General features: G+C 50.6%; 5 protein-coding genes across 5 annotated transcripts; 3 read left to right on the top strand and 2 right to left on the bottom strand.

Annotated features, from left to right (window-relative positions):
* Positions 1-2: 2 nt before the first annotated feature.
* On the top strand, positions 3-793 carry EDB91DRAFT_99283 (uncharacterized protein). The gene is made up of 2 exons (XM_041328813.1): positions 3-485; positions 530-793. Exon 1 carries the CDS (start codon positions 28-30, stop codon positions 475-477), a length of 450 nt encoding a protein of 149 aa, XP_041179789.1. The 5' UTR covers positions 3-27; the 3' UTR covers positions 478-485; positions 530-793.
* Positions 794-1496: 703 nt separating this feature from the next.
* Positions 1497-3491, top strand: EDB91DRAFT_1266534 (glycoside hydrolase family 18 protein; the record flags this gene model as incomplete). The annotated part of the gene is made up of 12 exons (XM_041324505.1): positions 1497-2113; positions 2179-2192; positions 2242-2485; positions 2542-2629; positions 2684-2707; positions 2763-2775; positions 2833-2902; positions 2954-2986; positions 3029-3038; positions 3089-3301; positions 3354-3376; positions 3432-3491. The coding sequence occupies exons 1-12, from the start codon at positions 1931-1933 to the stop codon at positions 3489-3491; spliced, it is 975 nt and encodes a 324-aa protein (XP_041179788.1). The 5' UTR covers positions 1497-1930.
* A 384-nt stretch (positions 3492-3875) lies between these two features.
* On the bottom strand, positions 3876-5029 carry EDB91DRAFT_1245731 (uncharacterized protein; the record flags this gene model as incomplete). Its single annotated transcript, XM_041322587.1, has 9 exons — positions 3876-3896; positions 3953-4092; positions 4146-4238; positions 4300-4328; positions 4381-4452; positions 4512-4604; positions 4656-4730; positions 4778-4814; positions 4867-5029. 9 exons carry the CDS (start codon positions 5027-5029, stop codon positions 3876-3878), a joined length of 723 nt encoding a protein of 240 aa, XP_041179787.1.
* Positions 5030-5985: 956 nt separating this feature from the next.
* EDB91DRAFT_1245730 (uncharacterized protein) lies at positions 5986-11672 on the bottom strand (the record flags this gene model as incomplete). The annotated part of the gene is made up of 10 exons (XM_041322586.1): positions 5986-6668; positions 6719-6974; positions 7027-7190; positions 7238-7620; positions 7676-7905; positions 7960-8395; positions 8452-9439; positions 9489-9862; positions 9918-10942; positions 10989-11672. The coding sequence occupies 10 exons, from the start codon at positions 11670-11672 to the stop codon at positions 5986-5988; spliced, it is 5223 nt and encodes a 1740-aa protein (XP_041179786.1).
* A 1727-nt stretch (positions 11673-13399) lies between these two features.
* EDB91DRAFT_1117476 (uncharacterized protein) lies at positions 13400-17769 on the top strand. Its single transcript, XM_041318026.1, has 11 exons — positions 13400-13491; positions 13532-13735; positions 13795-13844; positions 13904-13954; positions 14384-14580; positions 14646-15053; positions 15094-15116; positions 15170-16238; positions 16288-16562; positions 16621-16792; positions 16824-17769. Exons 1-11 carry the CDS (start codon positions 13442-13444, stop codon positions 17577-17579), a joined length of 3255 nt encoding a protein of 1084 aa, XP_041179785.1. The 5' UTR covers positions 13400-13441; the 3' UTR covers positions 17580-17769.
* The last annotated feature ends 301 nt before the right edge of the window (positions 17770-18070 follow it).

Below are 18070 nucleotides of genomic sequence, written 5' to 3'. Positions count from 1 at the left end.
CTAACCAATAACCATCATCATAATACAATGCGCATGACCAGGGACAGCTTGCTTCACGCTGCTAAATCTTTATGCATGGATTTCGCATCCAAGAAAGATCCAGATACTCTCATAACGCACTTCTCTACAACACATCAGTGCGTAGCAGCATATGAACATGGTTTACCCATTCTTGCCCCATTTCTGGGTCGTCACTTCGTCGGACGTGACGGAGTACGAGATTACTTCAAGATCATAGCCTCTACTTTGAGCTTTGAGAAGATGGAGTTTTCAGAGTACATCGTCGATCCAGAAGTCCAGAAAGTTTCGGTAAAAGGTCGAGCAAGATTCACCTGGTTGAGCACAAAGCAGAGCTGGGACGAGATATTTACATATGTGCTAGACTTTGACGATGATTGCAAGGTTACAGATTATCAGGTTTGGGCAGATACAGGCGCTGCATACCTTGCCAGCAGAGGTCAGTCGGGCATGAGTTAGGCCTTGCAGTAAGTGGCGTTGATTTGTCTCATCAGGTGCTGATTCTTCAAAGTTTCACATGTCACACCTGCCGCATGCTTCCATGGGATTTAACATGTGCAACAGCGCGTGCACTTGAAGACTTCCGATTGGCTTGAATACCTAGCCTACACCTTTTTTGCCTGGTGTCACCTACACCACTCCTGCAGAATCGAGATTCAGTTACCAGCCAGTACTATGTGGTCCCAGGTCTTATCATTCCCTTCTAAGCTCTCTCACTTTGTTTCCATTTTCACTGTTCTAAAACCTGGTATTGCTGCAGTCTGCAGAACAGCCAAGGATCCCTTTTAGAGGTTCCGAATCACACGCGACGATCCTTCGACACGCGTCTTGGTATTTGTCGCTTCTGCACGACAGTGGTCCTACCATATGCTGGGGATCTCTCGGTAGAGCGACCAACGATGTCAATCCTTTTTTGACAGCAACTCCTGGGGATCTCTCAGTAGAGCAACAAACAATGTCAATTTGACAGCAACTGTCTGTGTCTGCTGTTTATGGTCCGGTGCGCCTTTTTTGACCGTAAGCCACTAGTTTGAAGTTTTCCCGTTTCTATCTTGGGACCGTGATGACTAGGCGTTCGTCTATGATACAGCCAGAGGTGCGCATGTGGAGCACTGAAGTGCTATTCTGAAGCACTGGATGATCGATAAAATAGCATGCAGGCCAAACCCGGTGCATGTCTATGACGTTGCTTGTATTATCCCACAACGCCAGCGTATACCTTCGTAGCTTGCGGTCAATGACATTTGTTTCCGCATGAAGATCCTCCATTACAATCCCTCTTCAAGAAGTCCCAGGAAGTCCCGCCATTCACCCCGGCGTCCTAACCTTATCGCACCTATTGCATTCGTCATGGATTGCTTCCGCCTGCAAACTCACTCAATTTTGGCATTCCAAATCCGTGCTTCCGAGCGATGGCCACTATAAGCATTATTTCTCTTGCTCAAGCATATGCAACCTCAGATGCCTCTCGAGCACATGCGCCAAATTTTGCAATTCTCGCAGGCATGTACCTGATACCCTCGTCGGTCTTTCTGAATCCGCATGCTCGTAGCTTTCAATTAAACCGACTGTGTTCCCAATACGGAAGCCGTCCCATCTTTGGTCTTGGGAACCTTTGAGGCGGGGGAGCGATACTGCTGGTAATCATCCCGAGTCTTGTCATGTGCCCCCTCCCGCCAACAGGGATCTAACTATATCGCCAAATGGTCTGGCGGTGTTCCATGCAGCACCGAGTCACTACCCTGATTTTCGTTCTGATACAGGTGTCCTCTTCTTTTATTAGTAGGACCGGGTCTCTTGGTGCATGTGCCATTAAGGTCACATATGATACACCGACCCTGGAACAAGGTTTTGGTGGAAAGGTATAAATGCCTACCGATGGCTGGTTCATCCTCACCTCCCGCGGTTCACCATGGTGTCTTTCATGCTCTCGAGTCTTCTCAGCGTCTTCGCAGCCATCGGCGGCGTGTTGTCTATGTCTCCTATGGATACGACGCTTTCTGCTCGTGCCACGCCTGCAGCCCCTCACTTCGTCATTTACAGCGACAAGTGGGTCACTGGTGAGAATGGCCCTCCGGCCGTCAGTAATATCACGGTATGTATTCGCCGATGATTTATTGAGCACTTGTTGATTGCTTCTTTGTGTTATTTGGGAATCAGGGGTATAACGTCTTGTGAGCCTTGAGGACAAACATGAAAGTTTCATAGACTGATTTTCTTCAGTGCCCTCTCGTTCTGGCTTATCTCCGGCCCAGCTGATCAAGCTGAAGAGTGGGTGTTGCTCGATAATGCTACACGAGCATCTATCGTACAATCATACCATAATGCCGGAATTTCTCTTATTGTATCCGCTTTCGGCTCCTCGGATGCCCCCACCAGTGGAGGGTATGATCCTACGACGATCGCGAATGATCTTGCAGCCTTTGTATTGGAATATGGTCTTGATGGTGTCGACATTGACTACGAAGTGCGTTTCTCTCAAATATGCATAAGTCCACGTCTGAAAACTGGCTTCGCAAACAGGATTTCAACGCCATGAATGCCATGAATGGATCCGCAGAAACCTGGCTGACCACTTTCACCACAGCCCTTCGTGCAAAGCTTCCGCTGGGTATTTTTTTCGTAGCATCGCGGATGATGAGAACGTACTGATCGCATGTCATAGGTCAATACATTTTAACCCACGCACGTGAGTCTGCCTTAAAATCCAGGGATTGGGTGTGACTAACTTCTCGTTTGTGCAGCTGTTGCTCCATGGTAATTAGAATTAATGATATTTATGTGACTGGGCCGGTTTAACCTCCTTGAGTACAGGTTCTCTACACAGTACACAAGCGGAGCTTATTTAACGGTCAATAAGAACGTTGGATCGTTAATTGATTGGGTAAGTTAAAAAATCATGTAAAATGATGTGAACTCATTCACCGTTTTACAGTACAACGTTCAGGCAAGCATTTTTCTGCGAAGGGTGATTTCATGATACCAACTCAGTTTTGCCGGTTTTATACAGTTCTACAATCGTAAGCCAATTTGCTCCTGTCCTCTGGTTGTCATTGACCAGTTACACTAGAGGGCACGACTGAGTACACTACGTGTTCTGGCCTCATTACGACATCATCTACGACATGGCCCAACACTGCACTCTTCCAGATTGCAGCAGCAGGGGTAACTTTAGATAAGTTGGTGATCGGCAAGCCAGCCACAACTGTGGATGCGACCAATGGCTACATTAATACCACCCTACTTGCCCAGTGTGTGGACGAAGCCTATCAACAAGGATGGGGTACGCTCAATATTCCATATGCTCGTCAGCGGGGGCTAACTATATTCTCCAGATGCTGGCGTCATGGTGTGGGAGGTAAGCTAAGTAAACCTATCTGGTGAAGGTTGCTAATCCGTCGTGTGACACCAAGTTTCCCGACGCCGCAGCGGCCTGGATTAAAGCGGTACGCGCGCTTGCATTCCCAGAATAAGCAGAGTTTCTGTGACTATTCACTCTCTCGGTGTAATTTATGACTATGTGGTTTATAACTGTTCTAATGGAAGTACGATCTTGAAATCAGCCCTTCTGGAAATATCCTGTGTGTAAGTAGTTCAACGCAATCTTAGGTATGTATTCCGGATGCGTCGAACACATTAGCTCAGAAAGTTAGTATGAGTCAGAAATAGTATGTAAGTGTCCGGTACGTAAGTGTCATGTATGTAATTGTCAGGATCCCAAGACAAGTCCAACACAGTCCCACTTCAAGGTCCGAACAAGTGGTGAATCGACAACTAAAAGAGTGTCATATAAAATGAAGGGGACGTCAAAAGACACTGAAGAAGGAGTACGTTTCTGGGACACTCGTCCGTCAGAATTAAACGTCAAGGTAAAAGGTCTGTGAATCAGTGAGTCAGTAAGTTCAGGCAGAGAGTTTTACAAATTTCAACTAACAACAGGTGAGACCTTGTAATCGGGGTTGACTTGGGCAGCATTATAGGTGCCGATGTCACCGACAAAAAATATCGTGTTGTCATAGGCCTTATAAGCGATGATCGTATTTGCTTTATGGCCGTTGAGATTGACGTAGTGCACTGGGGGCATGTGTTAATGATAGTAAGACGACGACAGCAAAGAGGCAGTATACCCTTCAATTCATTAGTTTTTGGATCAAATGTCCAAATGGCCGACTCGTCCGCCTGATTATGGCCCACGGGGACGGGTGGGGAATGTACAGGTGCTAGGAACGATGTATCATGTTGTCATCGGCAATTCAATTTGCGATAGTGCTGCAGGCTTACTTCTGATGACGTTGCCAAAGCCGACAGCTCTGTCAATGGAGCAAAATCAATGTCTGCCCGGAATTTTATTTGAACACCAACGTTGGGGAACCAGGGGCAAGAGTGTCGTTGCTCGTCGTCCCGATATAACAAGATTCAGGAGATGCGGAGTCCCTGTCAAAAGCTTCGTGAATTGTGGAAAATTAAAGGACGCGGAGAACCGTACGACTGACCTGTATGTCGATAAGCCCTTTTCCAGATAGAGGCCTGGTGAACGATACATGCAGGTCCTCGCTTGGGGCACCAAAGTTGACGCCATTTCTGAGCTCAGGCAAATTCGTCAATAGGAAGAGTGCTAAAGTTGGCGGCGTTCTTACATTCCTGAGGCCCAGTTATATAAGTGTCCTAATGACTCGCCATCATTTCTCTTGACCAGGATCCGACCAGTGCACCTGAAAGGCTTGAAACAAACTTCAGTAATTTTTTTACTCAGACTCACTTCTTAGGCGACGAAGGCGACGGGGATTGCCTCGCTCCTGCGCCAACAAATCAGTTTGGAAAAATGTGAAACATAGGTCTAGAATGTACCAGCTGCTGTTGGTGTCCATGCATAACCTGGCAGAGCGCGGCCAAACTTGGGAGGCAAAACTGGCAAGCCACGAGCCAGCCGCTGTGCGTTCGTCGATGCTGCAACGGCACTCGAGACGGAGAGAACCAGTGCAATGACACAACTCAGCACAAAAGCCCGCATGACGGGAGGTCAAGACGGTGGCGGCCGTTGTGGTTTCTTGAATGTACCTTTATATACGATCGAGTTTTACCTTTCCATGTGGGTCTGAATCACTTTATTGGTGTCAGACAGTCATAAAAAAATGACAGACGAACCTGAGAGTGATCGAGATCCCTCTGCTGATCGACAAGTCGACCCCCCTTTGTTTCAAGCCAGGCCACCCACACACGGTAGGCCTAGGCCGACGGGCGCCAGTGCTGGGTGTCCTCATGACTCGGAACCGGGTGCTTTAGGCCGTTGCGTGCCTGCAAAACACCCGAGAGTCGTCAGTACATATGTTACAGCTCGATGGGACTACGTTGGATGATATCACCAGTGATTTTGTAGAAGATGTGGTCTCGAACCAGCCTCTCGCAAATTGCTGAACCTATTAGCAACTTGGTTAGGATGTCCAGGCTGGTTCGAAACCATAGGGTTGTCCGATAGCAGCCTTGCTTCCCCAGAAATTTGAATTCATCAGTGACAGAATACACAAAGTGCTTGTAGTGGCTGCTTTCGTGATCAGCATTCCCCAAGGTCAACACGGGGTTACAAACACACCATACATATACCAGCCAATTGCAAAATAGACACCCTGCTAGCAATGAGGGTCAAGGGTAAGGCGCCATCGTAAGGTCATCCGTAATTAAATATCGCACCCAGGTCCTAAGTGCTAAACTAGAGTATTATACGTCTTAATGAACAGTATGGTAGTGATCAGTAACAAGTGAGCAAAAGCAGCAGATATTTTAGTGGTGTGTCCGTGGGATCTTATGCCATGTTAGGGAGATTGGTGCAGGTGAGGATAGTAACAGACGAGAAAAAACAACGTTCACTGAACAGTACATCCTGATGATTTCTCGGTTCCCCGTTTCTTTTGACGGTCAGTTTCGTTGGGCAGTGTGCCCGAAATGTGGCGTGACGGAGTGTCCATATTATCATTGGTAGTGGCAGGTCACGACATGAACAGGCATGGGTTTCTTGTCAGGAACTGGCGGACGTTGTGGTATGGTGTCTGTATCGGGCTCAACTGTGGAAAGGACTGATTTACGGCCCGGGTCTTGTCGGCTGGACTGACTGTCAGCTGTCCACGTGCTACTAGCATTAGGGGCTGTACTATTGCTTGACAAAGAATGCGGTCGCTCGTTGGATATCATATTCGGCTGGAGCTTAGAGGGTTTTCGCTTGGGAGTGACATCATCGTGAGACAGAGGCTGAGGGATTGGTGACGGCGACGTGGAAGGGGGTGGTCTGTTCTCTGTTGCTAGGGAAGAACGGGAACGTTTGAAAGGATTCAGGAACTTGTAGGCAATGGGTGAAGTGGGTGAGGGCGATTGTGAGGGCGTGAAGTCCAAGCTTGGTCGTGGAGAAGGCGTAGCGAAGGACACTTCGGAAGGAACATTTATTGATGAACGAGGAGGATGCAAACCATTCAATCCGTCGAGTGAGATACCAGCGTGGCCTCCTTGCTCAGCGTACTGTGCATAAAGCAACAGTTGAGCGCGGAGGTCGCATGTGGGAGGAGCTTCAGGAGCACACATTGAGTGAGTGATAAGATTACACTTGTCACAAATGACGGCGCTCCTTTTGATGCTTCCCATACACACTCTGCAGACCATGGCTACAAATATGATCAGCGATGCTAACGATCAGCAGATTCGGGCTACCCACGTTTCCCAAAGGCGGTCCTGATGAAGGAGTGATCCCTAGGTGTGAATAGAGTCTCCTCCGGAAGAGACATTGGCGAAGTTGGCCCACTGGATAATCTACATCTTGGAGACTTTGATGACTCCTCTTGAACCGAAGCCACCGAGACGGGAGAATCGATCCTGTTTGCATCCATTGACGCAAGGTATGCAATATCAATCTTTTGAAGATCAGTGCTGACACGCCGAAGAAAAGGTATGCTATCCTGGGGACGAAGCTCCTAAACGAAATCGGTTGGCAGAGCCTTGCATGCTATCCGGAAACCCACGAACCTTGAGCGCATCCCAATTTTTCTTCAACCAGGGGTGCTCGCACAATCGCTCAGCATCAGGTCGCATCAAGGGTTCCTTCTGGAAGCATTGCTGAAGAAAGTCCTTCAACGGTTCCGAGCATTCTTCAGGTATTGGCATCTCGTCCTCGACAATGCGGAACATGACTGCGTCTACATCAGACATGCATCCGAAGTAATGCTCATGATCATACCTGTCATGGTGTTGGTGATATCCCCAAATGGCGGACGTCCAGTAAGAAGTTCAACAACTGTGCATCCCAACGACCAAATGTCAGACTTCGTTGAAGCCCCTTTGAGCTCGATGACCTCTGGAGCCATCCAGTTCGGTGTGCCAGCGACATCCTTCTCTCGCTCTATAGCCTTCAGGTTCAAGGAAACACCGAAATCCGAAAGTTTAATATTCCCCGTCTTTGTGGTGAGGATGTTCGCCGCTTTCAAATCGCAGTGGACAACATCGCAGCGATGCAAGTAATGCAAGCCTTCAAGAATCTTGACAACATAGCTCGCCACTAGATGCTCGTTCAACTTGCCGAAGGCTTTCAGCATCTGGCCCAACGAGCCACTCTCAGCATACCTGCATCGAGCCTAGTCACGGAGACGTCCGACGAGATCATAAAGACTGTACTCACTCGAGAACGATGTTGAGATATTGTTCATCTCGAGCCATTCCTTCATACTTGACAATGCTTGGGTGTGAAAGTCTTTTCATAAAGTCTACCTCCCTCATAAGCTGGGCGACTTCGTCCTCTTTCAGGCCTTCTAATCGGATTCGTTTAACTGCCACCATTTGTCCGGTTGTCAAATTCAGAGCCCGATACACTGTGCCGAACTGTCCGCGGCCGATGCAATTTCCGAGTTGCTTATAAAGGTAAAGTCAAACTGTGTGTTAGCTTGCATAAATAGGAGAACTTACGAAGTGAGTCGCTGGCTTCCCTTCTTCCTTGACTATTACACTCTGCCGTACGGCGCCTCCATCCCCGGAGTCCCTTGATAGCAAATCGCTCGCACTTGCATTTGTAGATGCCACCCCCAAATTGACCATGCTTTCGTATCGAGACCTCTGGGGTCTGCCCAACTCATCGTACGAAGTCGGGCGACTGCATCTTCGAGCTCGGGGATCTTCAACGTCACTCTGGAAGCGACCACGCACACGGGGAGCATCCTGGTTCTTTGTGATATTGTTCCTGACAGGAGAATCGGGAGACGGAGTAGCACGAGCACTATGTTCCCCCGACACGGCACGCGGGAAGGGGACGACTATGAGGATCGTCATCTTTTCCTGTCCCAGGATCTTCGAGGCTATTCCGAGGATAGTAGGCCCCGTTTCTGCGAGCACCATTCCGTGTACTCTGACGACGCAAAATAACTTTAGATCCTGGTGAACTCTCTGAGCTGGCATCCATACGGAGTACTGAATTCTTCGGCTTCAGGATCTGTGGGACAGTCCGCGCTATGGTTTGACCGATGAACTGGCCTTCTGGCTGTGGACTCCACACTATCACTGTGTCGTGATGTCCCAACAATGGAAAGCTTTCTGGTCTGGGATACTGACAGAGGACTGGAACTGAGAGATGTATCAACGTGCTTTGACGATGTTGCAATCGGAATTGGACGAGATGGGTTTGGAGCTTGCGCCTGGAAAGCGTCCAGAAAATCGTCGGGCCATTTGCCCTTACCGAGCCGCACACGGCTCTGCGCTTCTGTTTCCCGCTCTTGCAAGGGTTCTCTCGGCCGTAAACTCTCACTCTTGTGGTCCTTGAAGCTCGACCCACAGGCACTATTACTGTTCTCCTCTTCCTCTGCAAGGCTAACCAGATCAGGTACACCTGGCTCGCTCGGGTGTCGCTCTCTCAACCGAGATGTAGGTTCTCCACTACCCCGCCTCCTGCTCATCTCTTCTGCCATGGAGGCTGCAACCGAGCTGGCCTCCGTCTGAGTGAACGAGGGCACCTCAGAGCAAGAGGTTGCGTCTGTTGTGAAAGTCCTGATGGTCCCAAACTTGTTCTGGTTAGTGCTGCTCGCCCGTCTGATGTCAAAGATGCTGGAGAAGTTGGTGTTTTCTGTGAGATTGCTCGACGTTCTTGACTGTCGTGGTGGATAGTCGGCATCATAGCCCGTCGTCGACGGACTGGACACTTGCGATATCGGGTCTTGAGGAAAGGGAATCTCAAGTGGTTGAAGGCTGGAGAGGGGGCTAACGCTATTATCATCTGGAAGTCCAGTTTGGGAGTGCGCATGAAAGGGAGATCTAGGGTTTTGAGATGGACGTGTTATAGAAGGGACCTCGTCGGCTTCATGATCGCTATTGCTGGCCGGTGTTGTGCTTCCATCTACGGTTGAAACTCCCTTAGCTGTACCAGCAGATGTTCCCGACTGGGGACTATCAGAGCGCACTGGGGGAAGCGATCGCTCATTGAGGACTCCGCATTCCGCGAGTCGGACCGGAAGGAGAAATAGGAGAGACCGATCGTGGCCGCAGATTTGGCGTGGAAGAAGCAGCGCGAGAAGATGCCGGAGAGTAGGGGCCGTTACTTGAAGCCATGATGGCACCCTTCTTGCCTTGACCGGTAATGACCTTGACACGGTCGACTCCAGGGTTTTCAAAAAGCTTGATCGACGAAATGATAGTACGTGCCACGCGGCAAAGGGTTTCTGGAGTCGCCTGGATGAGATCGTCACGATAGAAGATGTCGTCGGAAGGGACGTTGTGTTGCGAGCACGCAGCAATGAACCTAGTGATGTTGCTGGTGTGCTTGAAACCATCTTCACGGTAGTCGATGCGAGTTATGGTCCCAGGACAGTGCTTGTTCATCAACCTGAGAAGATGCGACATTAATCAGCACACTAATTGGAGAGGCTGTAAAGACATACTGGCAGAGAACAACGCCGTCACGAAGAGCCTCGCAGAAGAGCTTTCTCTCTCTTTCCTCCCCAGCAGGGTTAAGCACGATGGAACCAACACCGCCCGCGGCAACCTGGCTAGCGCTAGCACCGCCACTCTTCCCCCAAACGCGTTCAAGCCTGATTAAGGGCTGCAAGCGCACCTCTACTTCCGCCCACTCCTTCTGCGTATCACTGCGTGCAAGATGCGGTGGCGCCTTCCTCAATTCTTTACACAGAAGGGACGTTGCAGCGCGGATAACCTCACGCTGCTCTGGAGTGGAGGGAGAGATAAGGGAAGTAGTGGAGATATTGAAATGCCGATTCTGGGCGTTTGCAAGCGTGCGCTGAGAAGGTGACGTTGCACGTGGACGCACGGTGGACTGAGGGGAACATGCTCTAGGCACAAGGGAGGCCGTGGTTCGCCGCTGCACTTCAACGGAGGCTCTCCGAGAGGTTTCACCAGATGCCTTTCGCATCACTTCTGCAGACGGTCTTCGGGGGGTATCAAAAGAGGGCCTCTGCGGGACATCAATAGGACCTCTCCGTGGCGCATCGACTGAGGGTCTCCTTGGTGCATCTACAGAAGGCCTGCGGGCTGGAGTTGATGATGACGTTGGTGGACTGTAGGAGTTTAAGGGAAGATCAGATGCAGATGCAGAAGTAAGCCCCTGATATGATGCGGGAGTCACGACCTTGGGAGGGGTCCTTGCTCGTGAACTCATTGCACGGTTCGGAGGAGGAGAGGAAGGTGGGCTGCCGCCATGGGGCAGGTGAGTTGCACCCGCAGCCACAGGCGTTCTGGACAGGTCGCCCATCTGCCTTCGGGAGTTGGACAGGGGTTTCGGGGTGTCGGGCGGACTTGGCGAATCATGGCTCAGCCTAGGTGTGTCCAATGACGAACGTCCCCTGGGGGTAGAGAATATTGGAGGTGGACGAGATTTACTTGCCCGTGGGGAGGCCGCACCAGAGCGGTCAGGCATTGCAAGCGCCACTGCGGTGGTCATGGCGCGATCCTAATGGCTGAGGACCGCTAATTTCCTTGGACTTAATGGGCTGAACACTCGCGCGCCGCGGGCGATCGCGTGCAGGTGTGACAGTGCCTGCATTTGTTGGTGGCGCCATAGCTCCAGGCTGCGACGGATGCGACGTCAAATTTTGGGAAGAGAGATGGAGAGCAGGCGAAGACACAGATGCCTGCCGCAGGGACGGGGTAGCAAAACTCGTGAATCCAGCCTGGCGTGACTGGGTGACTACATCCGCGTTATTGACAGCATGCGCTCCAGTCGCGTTGGTGTGACTTGCGTCATGGGGGATCGATGTCGATGTCGATACCCGTGCAGCCCTGTGAAGTCCTACCCTTGATTCCAATCGCCTCAGCATGCCGAACTTGATCTTATCCTTCTCCTGCCCTTTCACAGCAACGTGTTCTTCAGGTGCTTTCTCCTTGCCTTTACCCATCTCGGTGATGGTCGCAAAGTCATCAACAGGTGGTAGGAATTTCGCCCTGGAGCGTGTGGCGGTCTTCAAACTCTGCTCCAATGATGATCGGAGTCGCTTGAAAGTCATATGTGTGGTCTCAGGCATGTCTTGAGCAGAGACATATGACGACGAGGATGACTCTGGAGTACGGGGCAGCGCCTTCGGTGGCGGGTCACGCCTCGTGTTACCACGCTGAAGAGAGACCATATGGAATGGGTTGGGTATCTGCGACTTTGGAGCGCTCGAGAGGGTGGTTGTTGCCATGTGTGAGCCGCATGCAATGCCGAAATGTCAACTAAACTATATTACTAACGTCTTGTGTGACCGCGTACGTTTCGCTTCGAGGGAGGGCGTTGATGCTTGAAGTGCAACGTGCACGATCCTGTAGGAGAGTGGCCCTGCAGATATAGAGATTCCGAAGTCAGTAAGTGCTTGTTGTAAGTGGTGGATACAAACTGATACAGTCACATAACGGCAGGTATGATTTCACATACTCCACCTCGCAATTATGCGGCAAGAAGCCACGAAAGTGACCAGGATATTTAGGAAGGCAGACCCACCAAGGACTTGACCTTGACAGTGCACGCTGCAAATCCTGTCACTCTGTAGCCGGTGCACAGCAAGTACTGGATGGCTTGTCACTGCAAAATGCTGACAGACAAGGTGGCGACCGAAGAGAGTGGCAGTGATTACTTGTGATAAAGAACAATGTTTCCCCTAAGATTAGACGGAAAGGACCTGTTGCCAGTAATAGATTGAGATCTATCCGGGAGAAGCAACGCGTGCGCTCCGGGAACAGAAACGTCCAATGATAAGCAGTGGTGAAATGAAATGAAATGATGCACGGATTAAAGGTGGTGATCCCAGAAAGAGACGAGAGCTAAGACTACTAGTTCGCATAGTAAACGACTTCCAACCTCGCAGTTAGTAGTATTAACGAGTACAGAGGGTTCGAGTTAAACTTGGCAACAACAAGCCAAAACAGACATTCACTTACACGTCGAATTTGTACTAGGTATCCCTTGGGTAGATTCGTCCGTGCGACTTCATATGACACTCGTCTCGATATGTCGCTGATACCCGTCGCTAGTTCCTCAGACCCGGCTCGTGAATCACGAATGATGCTGTGTCCCGCTTATGAACGATACGCAGATGACGCACCTCGCACCTTGAAGAAGGTATCAGATATGATCAAACATGCGGCACTTCTTACAGTGCCACGCCAACTGACGGGAGTTGACTGATTATCGAACAGGAGGTTCCAAGAATGAAGATCGCCACCACCACCAGCCAACAACCAAGACGCCGCATCGCTGAATGCGGGCTGGCCAAAAGAGAGCGGCTGTATCCCTAGTGCCGCGGCATCTTTTCTTGGCCAATGATGATACTGTCAGGTATCGGACCAGTGTCCGCTACAATGGAACTTGGTTCTTCCCAAGATAATGAGCCGGGGAGACCACATGGTTTAAATTAGATTGATGCTTCGCGAAGTTCACGTGTATTAACGGGATACTTACCAATGCTTCCCAGACCCACGCACGACAGAGCAGGACAAAAATGTACTGAATTCAATAAGAGACTGCTTCTGGCGAGGCCTGGAGAGGCCCATCAATGAAGCTTGAGAAAGGGACTTGCCGAGGGTATTGTGTCGTCGAAGAGTACTGAACGTGTGAGCGCGTGGTTCCCTCGACTCCCGACGGCGGGAATCCATGAGAGTGCAACCAGCGCTTACCTTCTACCGGTGATGATGTCATGTTCGAAGTCTCAAGGGTCTTCACATGAGCGAGCGCTTGGTATGTCATAGAATGACATTCGCGCCGCTGTTCACATCTAAACTTGGATGTACAGTTTCAAGGCTTTGCACGAACCAGCCGATGGTCAACAGCTCTTGGTTCTCAACGAGCCAGCGTTCAAGGATTGATTAAGTTCGGAAGGAGTCACGTTCATTTTTGTGCCACAATGTCGGAATGTCGGAGTTTCAAAGTCGTTCTGTTCACAACTAAATCTTACCAACGGGCTCACCGACGCCAACGATGTCGACCCGCTCAAGAACAAAATCGGCGTCAGCTACAAATAATGTCAAGTCACAATCAGGCAAGGATAATCAACCAAAATCCTATTAGGGCGCGCGCGAGATCCTTGAAGAGCGAGGACCATATGAGCGAGATGGAAAAGGAGACCAAGATTGGTCGTGGGAAGGCAAAGACACCTGTGAACGCTACCCACAACGCCCAGGACAGCCAGCCGAAGGAGAAATCTACATTTTGTCTTTGCCATCAACCGGATGATGGCACGCCCATGGTCTGTTGTTCCGTCTGTGATGAGTGGTGCGTATATGCGCGCAGATTTCCGTTACATGACCTCACTCAAACATCGGTATGCGTAGGTATCATTTTCACTGTGTGATGCTCGGCGAGGGGGAGGCTTCAGAACTTCGTAAGTTTTCCCTTATCGCATCCTTGCCATCGATCGCTGATTATTCATCGATCTTACAGAGATTTATGTATGTCCTACATGCAATGAATTAACTGGTCGGCGTACAGTCAGTGAGTGTTACCGGTCTTTGTCTCTGTGGGCTCTCGTATCCTTCTCCATGTACATCCATCATATGAGTCTTGTCCTGCAAGTACTTCGCTATCGTCTATCGTTAGTGGCATATCTGTTCCTGTTTGCCACACCCTGTTGCAGTCAATTGCGTGCCGCTGTGATGGTTGTACTCTTGCATCCAACGGTACCTTTGGCCTTACGTTATAGGCGCGCGACTATTCCTCTTGAGTCAATTTCTGTCTGAAGAGGTTTTGATGTGAGCGATTGCTTGAGCACGCTGGTCAACGGGCGCTAGAGGGCACAACCTGTGCCGTAGTGACGTCCTGTTCGCACGCAGGGAAAAAAGAATAGTGTACTCTTTTTATTTATTTTATTTTAGTCGTGTTCGATCCCAGGCATGAGGTGCTGATTATTATTCGCGTTTTCAGAGAAGTGGGAAGGACCTGATGCAGCAGAAGAACACGTCGACGCCGAGCATGACGAGACCAAAGTTGCTACCACTGCCAGGCTCCCGACGCCCCCTCCGGCTATTCTCCAATCAGAATCGGAGGACGATACAGACAGCGAGGATGAATACATTGCGGAGCCAGAGAAGTTCAAAAGGAAAGGATCCTCATCTGCCAAGGTACGTGCATGCGTGTTACCCTCTTCAATATTGTCGCTTAATCGGCTTCGTACTCCATTCGCCAGCGTCGACGCAGAGTTTCCAGTTCCAGCGAGTCTGACACACTTTCCAACGTTCTCGAAAGCACCGCTGCCCGAGAATCTTCCCAAAAGGCTGGCCCATCAGGATCATCAGCTAGGAAGGCGTCTCCCATCCCAGGTTCTGGTCTCAAGCGAAAGGCGACGAGTGTCACCCAGCCTCCTATTCCAAAACGCAGGAGATCCAGCGATGCCACAGCTGAAGAGGATCCAGCAAGAAAGTACTGTCTTGGAAAACTCCAACAGCTGTTTTGTTCGATTTTTTTAAGGTACCCGCATGCTGCTGCGACGGAGGATGGCAGTAAGGTCGAGCTCAATGAGGGTGAATTAAGTGAGGAAGATAAGACGCGCTTAGAGGAAGAGGCGAAGGCGTTTGCGACGGAGATTGAGCAATGCGTATTTGATATGTACTGCGAGCCGGACAAACACGGCAAAGCTCAGCGTTGGGCCGAAGTATAAGTGAGCCGTACTTCGTCTTGGTCGTTTGTGCACGCACTGATTGACATTCACAGGGAGAGATTCCGTATGCTTGACTTTAACCTTAGCAAACCAGATCGTGTGGTCATTCACAAGCGCATTAGCTCGTCCTCTATCACACCAAAGGAACTTGCCGTCATGAGCTCGACTGACTTAGCGAACGAAGAGACGAAACAGTCAATCAAAATACTGGAGAAAGAGTCTCTGGAACATTCAATCCTGCAGAAGTCAACTGTTCCTCGTGCGAAAATCACTCATAAGGGCCTGCAGGACATTGAGGATGTGAACGGCGATGTTGTGATGCGCGAGCGCGAGCGTGAGAGGGAGCGTGAGAGAGAGGATGAAGAGAGACGAGAAAGAGAGCGACAGGCGCGTCTGAGGGCCGCCGAGGAGCAGCAGAAGCAGCGTGCGTCTACAGCTGCTCAGGGATCAGCACCACCTGAGTCGCCAGTCGTACCTCATACGTCGAGTTGGGGTAGGCCTCCGCCCGGGCCCATGCATTCAGTCAATCAATTTCCGACAGGCGATGACAGACCATCTGTGCATCCCTTATTCGCACCTTCCGCATCTGATTTTCAAACGATGCTTCCAGAGCCTGAGCTTGATATCGCGGATCTCATCAACCTAGATGATGAGCCAGGCCCACAAGATTTGGGTGCGGAGATGCTGGAGACTCCAGCGCCGGAGGCTCCTATGCTTGCTACAGACAGTGCACCTGCTGCAGCCCCAGAGCCTGCACCTGCCGCGGCCCCAGAGTCTGCCCCTCCACCCTCCCAACCTCCTGGGTCCCCTCCTTCTACTCAGTCGGCTACATCTACACCCGCCCCCTCGCTCACGCCGAAGCCGGACACGCCTGCTCGCACATCTTTCGACCTCAACACTTTATGGTCAGCTCCGCCAGTAGCACCTCCTGAGTCCGCGTCAGACCCTGGAGTTTCACGAGAGCCCCACATGGACATGGATCTCGTTGCTACAGAAGCTAACGATCAAGATTTCGATATGTTCCTTGAGAAAGAACAAGATTCGGAGTCCTCGCAGATGGGTCAGCCTTCTCAAGATCCTGAATTGGTTTTCAACGCTGTCCCTCTTGTTTGGAATGGCAAGGTTGGTGTATTTGATCATTGTGTTGTTAACTATAACTAATTGGCACTAGATATCTATGCCTCTAGATTCGACAACTATCCAGGAAGCACCTGTGGTTGCGCGCCAAGTTGGAGGACGAATCTTAGGCCACGACTCTGACTTATGGAAGACCCTCTTCCCCTCTGATGTTCTCCGCATTGATGGTCGTGTTCCTACGGAGAATTCTTCGCACTTCCTCCTCCAAATGCGAATGAATTCGCAGAAGGAGCTCATCGCATGTGCATTTTCTGCAGTGGAAGGGAACCCAGTGCTGCAGACGTTCACCGAGTTTCTTCTCAACAAAAAGTATGTTCTATATTCTCTGACGTGCAATGTCAGCTAGATTTCTGACAATCATCTTCAGTCGCCATGGACTGGTGTTTCCGTGGGGCAACCGACCGAAAGATTACCACCCCGGCAAGGAATTATACATGGTCCCACTGCTCGCAAGCCATCCTTTGCCTGACTTCATCGAGCTTATGGATAATTTATGCCTGCCCAAGACCCGCAAGTCGAATTATGTCGTCGGTATTTGGGTTTTAACGAAAGGGAAACTCGCCCCACCAGCCGCTACCACCATCTACGCCCCAAAATCCCACTCAGGTCATCCCACCGCTGCTGCCTCACGTGCCTGCTGCTGCCAATCATCTTATTGGCCAACCGGGCCCTTCCACAGCCCCTTCTGTACCACATATGTCTGCGCCTGCACCCTTGCCCATACAGGCAACCATCAATGCGCCTGTACTTCCCGCTGCCCTACAGCAAGCATATCCTCAGCTTGCTAACACGTCTCTTGCAGCAGAGGTAGCTCTCCTCACGCCAGAACAGATCCAAATCGTGTTAAGAACGCTATCTGCGGATTACGGCATGAGTGTTGGCAGTCATACCACCGCACCAACCGCACCCACCTCCATAGTACCCACACCACATCAGCTATGGAACAACACTACCCCATATGCAGGAGGTGTTCCTCCTGTTGGCCTACCACAGCCAGCCGCGGTCCCATCACCTATTCGCCCTAATCCCATGTCACCACCAACGGGTCCTGCGCGTGGGTCTTTCAATAATGGGCCGTACAATCGTCAAGATCGTGACCGAGAGTTCCGTCCTGGACCGGGTTCCCATCATGACGGACCAGAGCGTGGAGGACTCCCGAACGGTGCACGTGGACGGGGTAGGGGCCGGGGACGAGGGAGAGGGGATGCACCACACCGCCCTCAGGATTCAGGATGGCAAAGAAGTCGGACTCGTAGCGGACCAGACTATGAAGGTCATTCACCTCAACGAAGCCAATGGGATGGTCTGCCTCATCCTAGATGGTGATGTGCGCTACGTGATTACCGCGCATTAAGTTATTACTTTCGATATGGATCGCTTCGTTCAATTATATTACTCGTTTTGTACGCATGTAACTTGTAAAGCGGCTATGTGCTGGCGATTGTGAAAGTCTGTCTTGGTCGGGCGCTGCAGGGCCTTCTAACTGAGACGTTTATAATATTGGTGAAATGTGCTCGGCGGACATGAGCTTGCTCGATCACAATAGATAACGATGTGCCTACTTACTTGCGGCCCGGCCCGCGCAGTCTAACTTAGTTCGTACTCATGAACGTTATGACATTATGTAACTCGAAGTCCCCACTCACCAAACCAACACCGACTCGGAACCATGTAAGTATATGCAGCTAAGTACTGCTTCAGACTTGTCACTTATCCGAGGTCGGCAAATGTCTGAGGTCATCAAAATCCATGCTAGTCACTACAACCTGTGTCGCCAGCCGCATCTGCATACCTAAGGTCTGACTACGAGAGACTAC

Source organism: Suillus paluster (assembly GCF_016628075.1).
Source record: "Suillus paluster strain FC165 chromosome Unknown EDB91scaffold_12, whole genome shotgun sequence".
In the NCBI taxonomy this organism is placed as follows: domain Eukaryota; kingdom Fungi; phylum Basidiomycota; class Agaricomycetes; order Boletales; family Suillaceae; genus Suillus; species Suillus paluster.
This window is presented reverse-complemented; position numbering and strand designations above follow the sequence as displayed.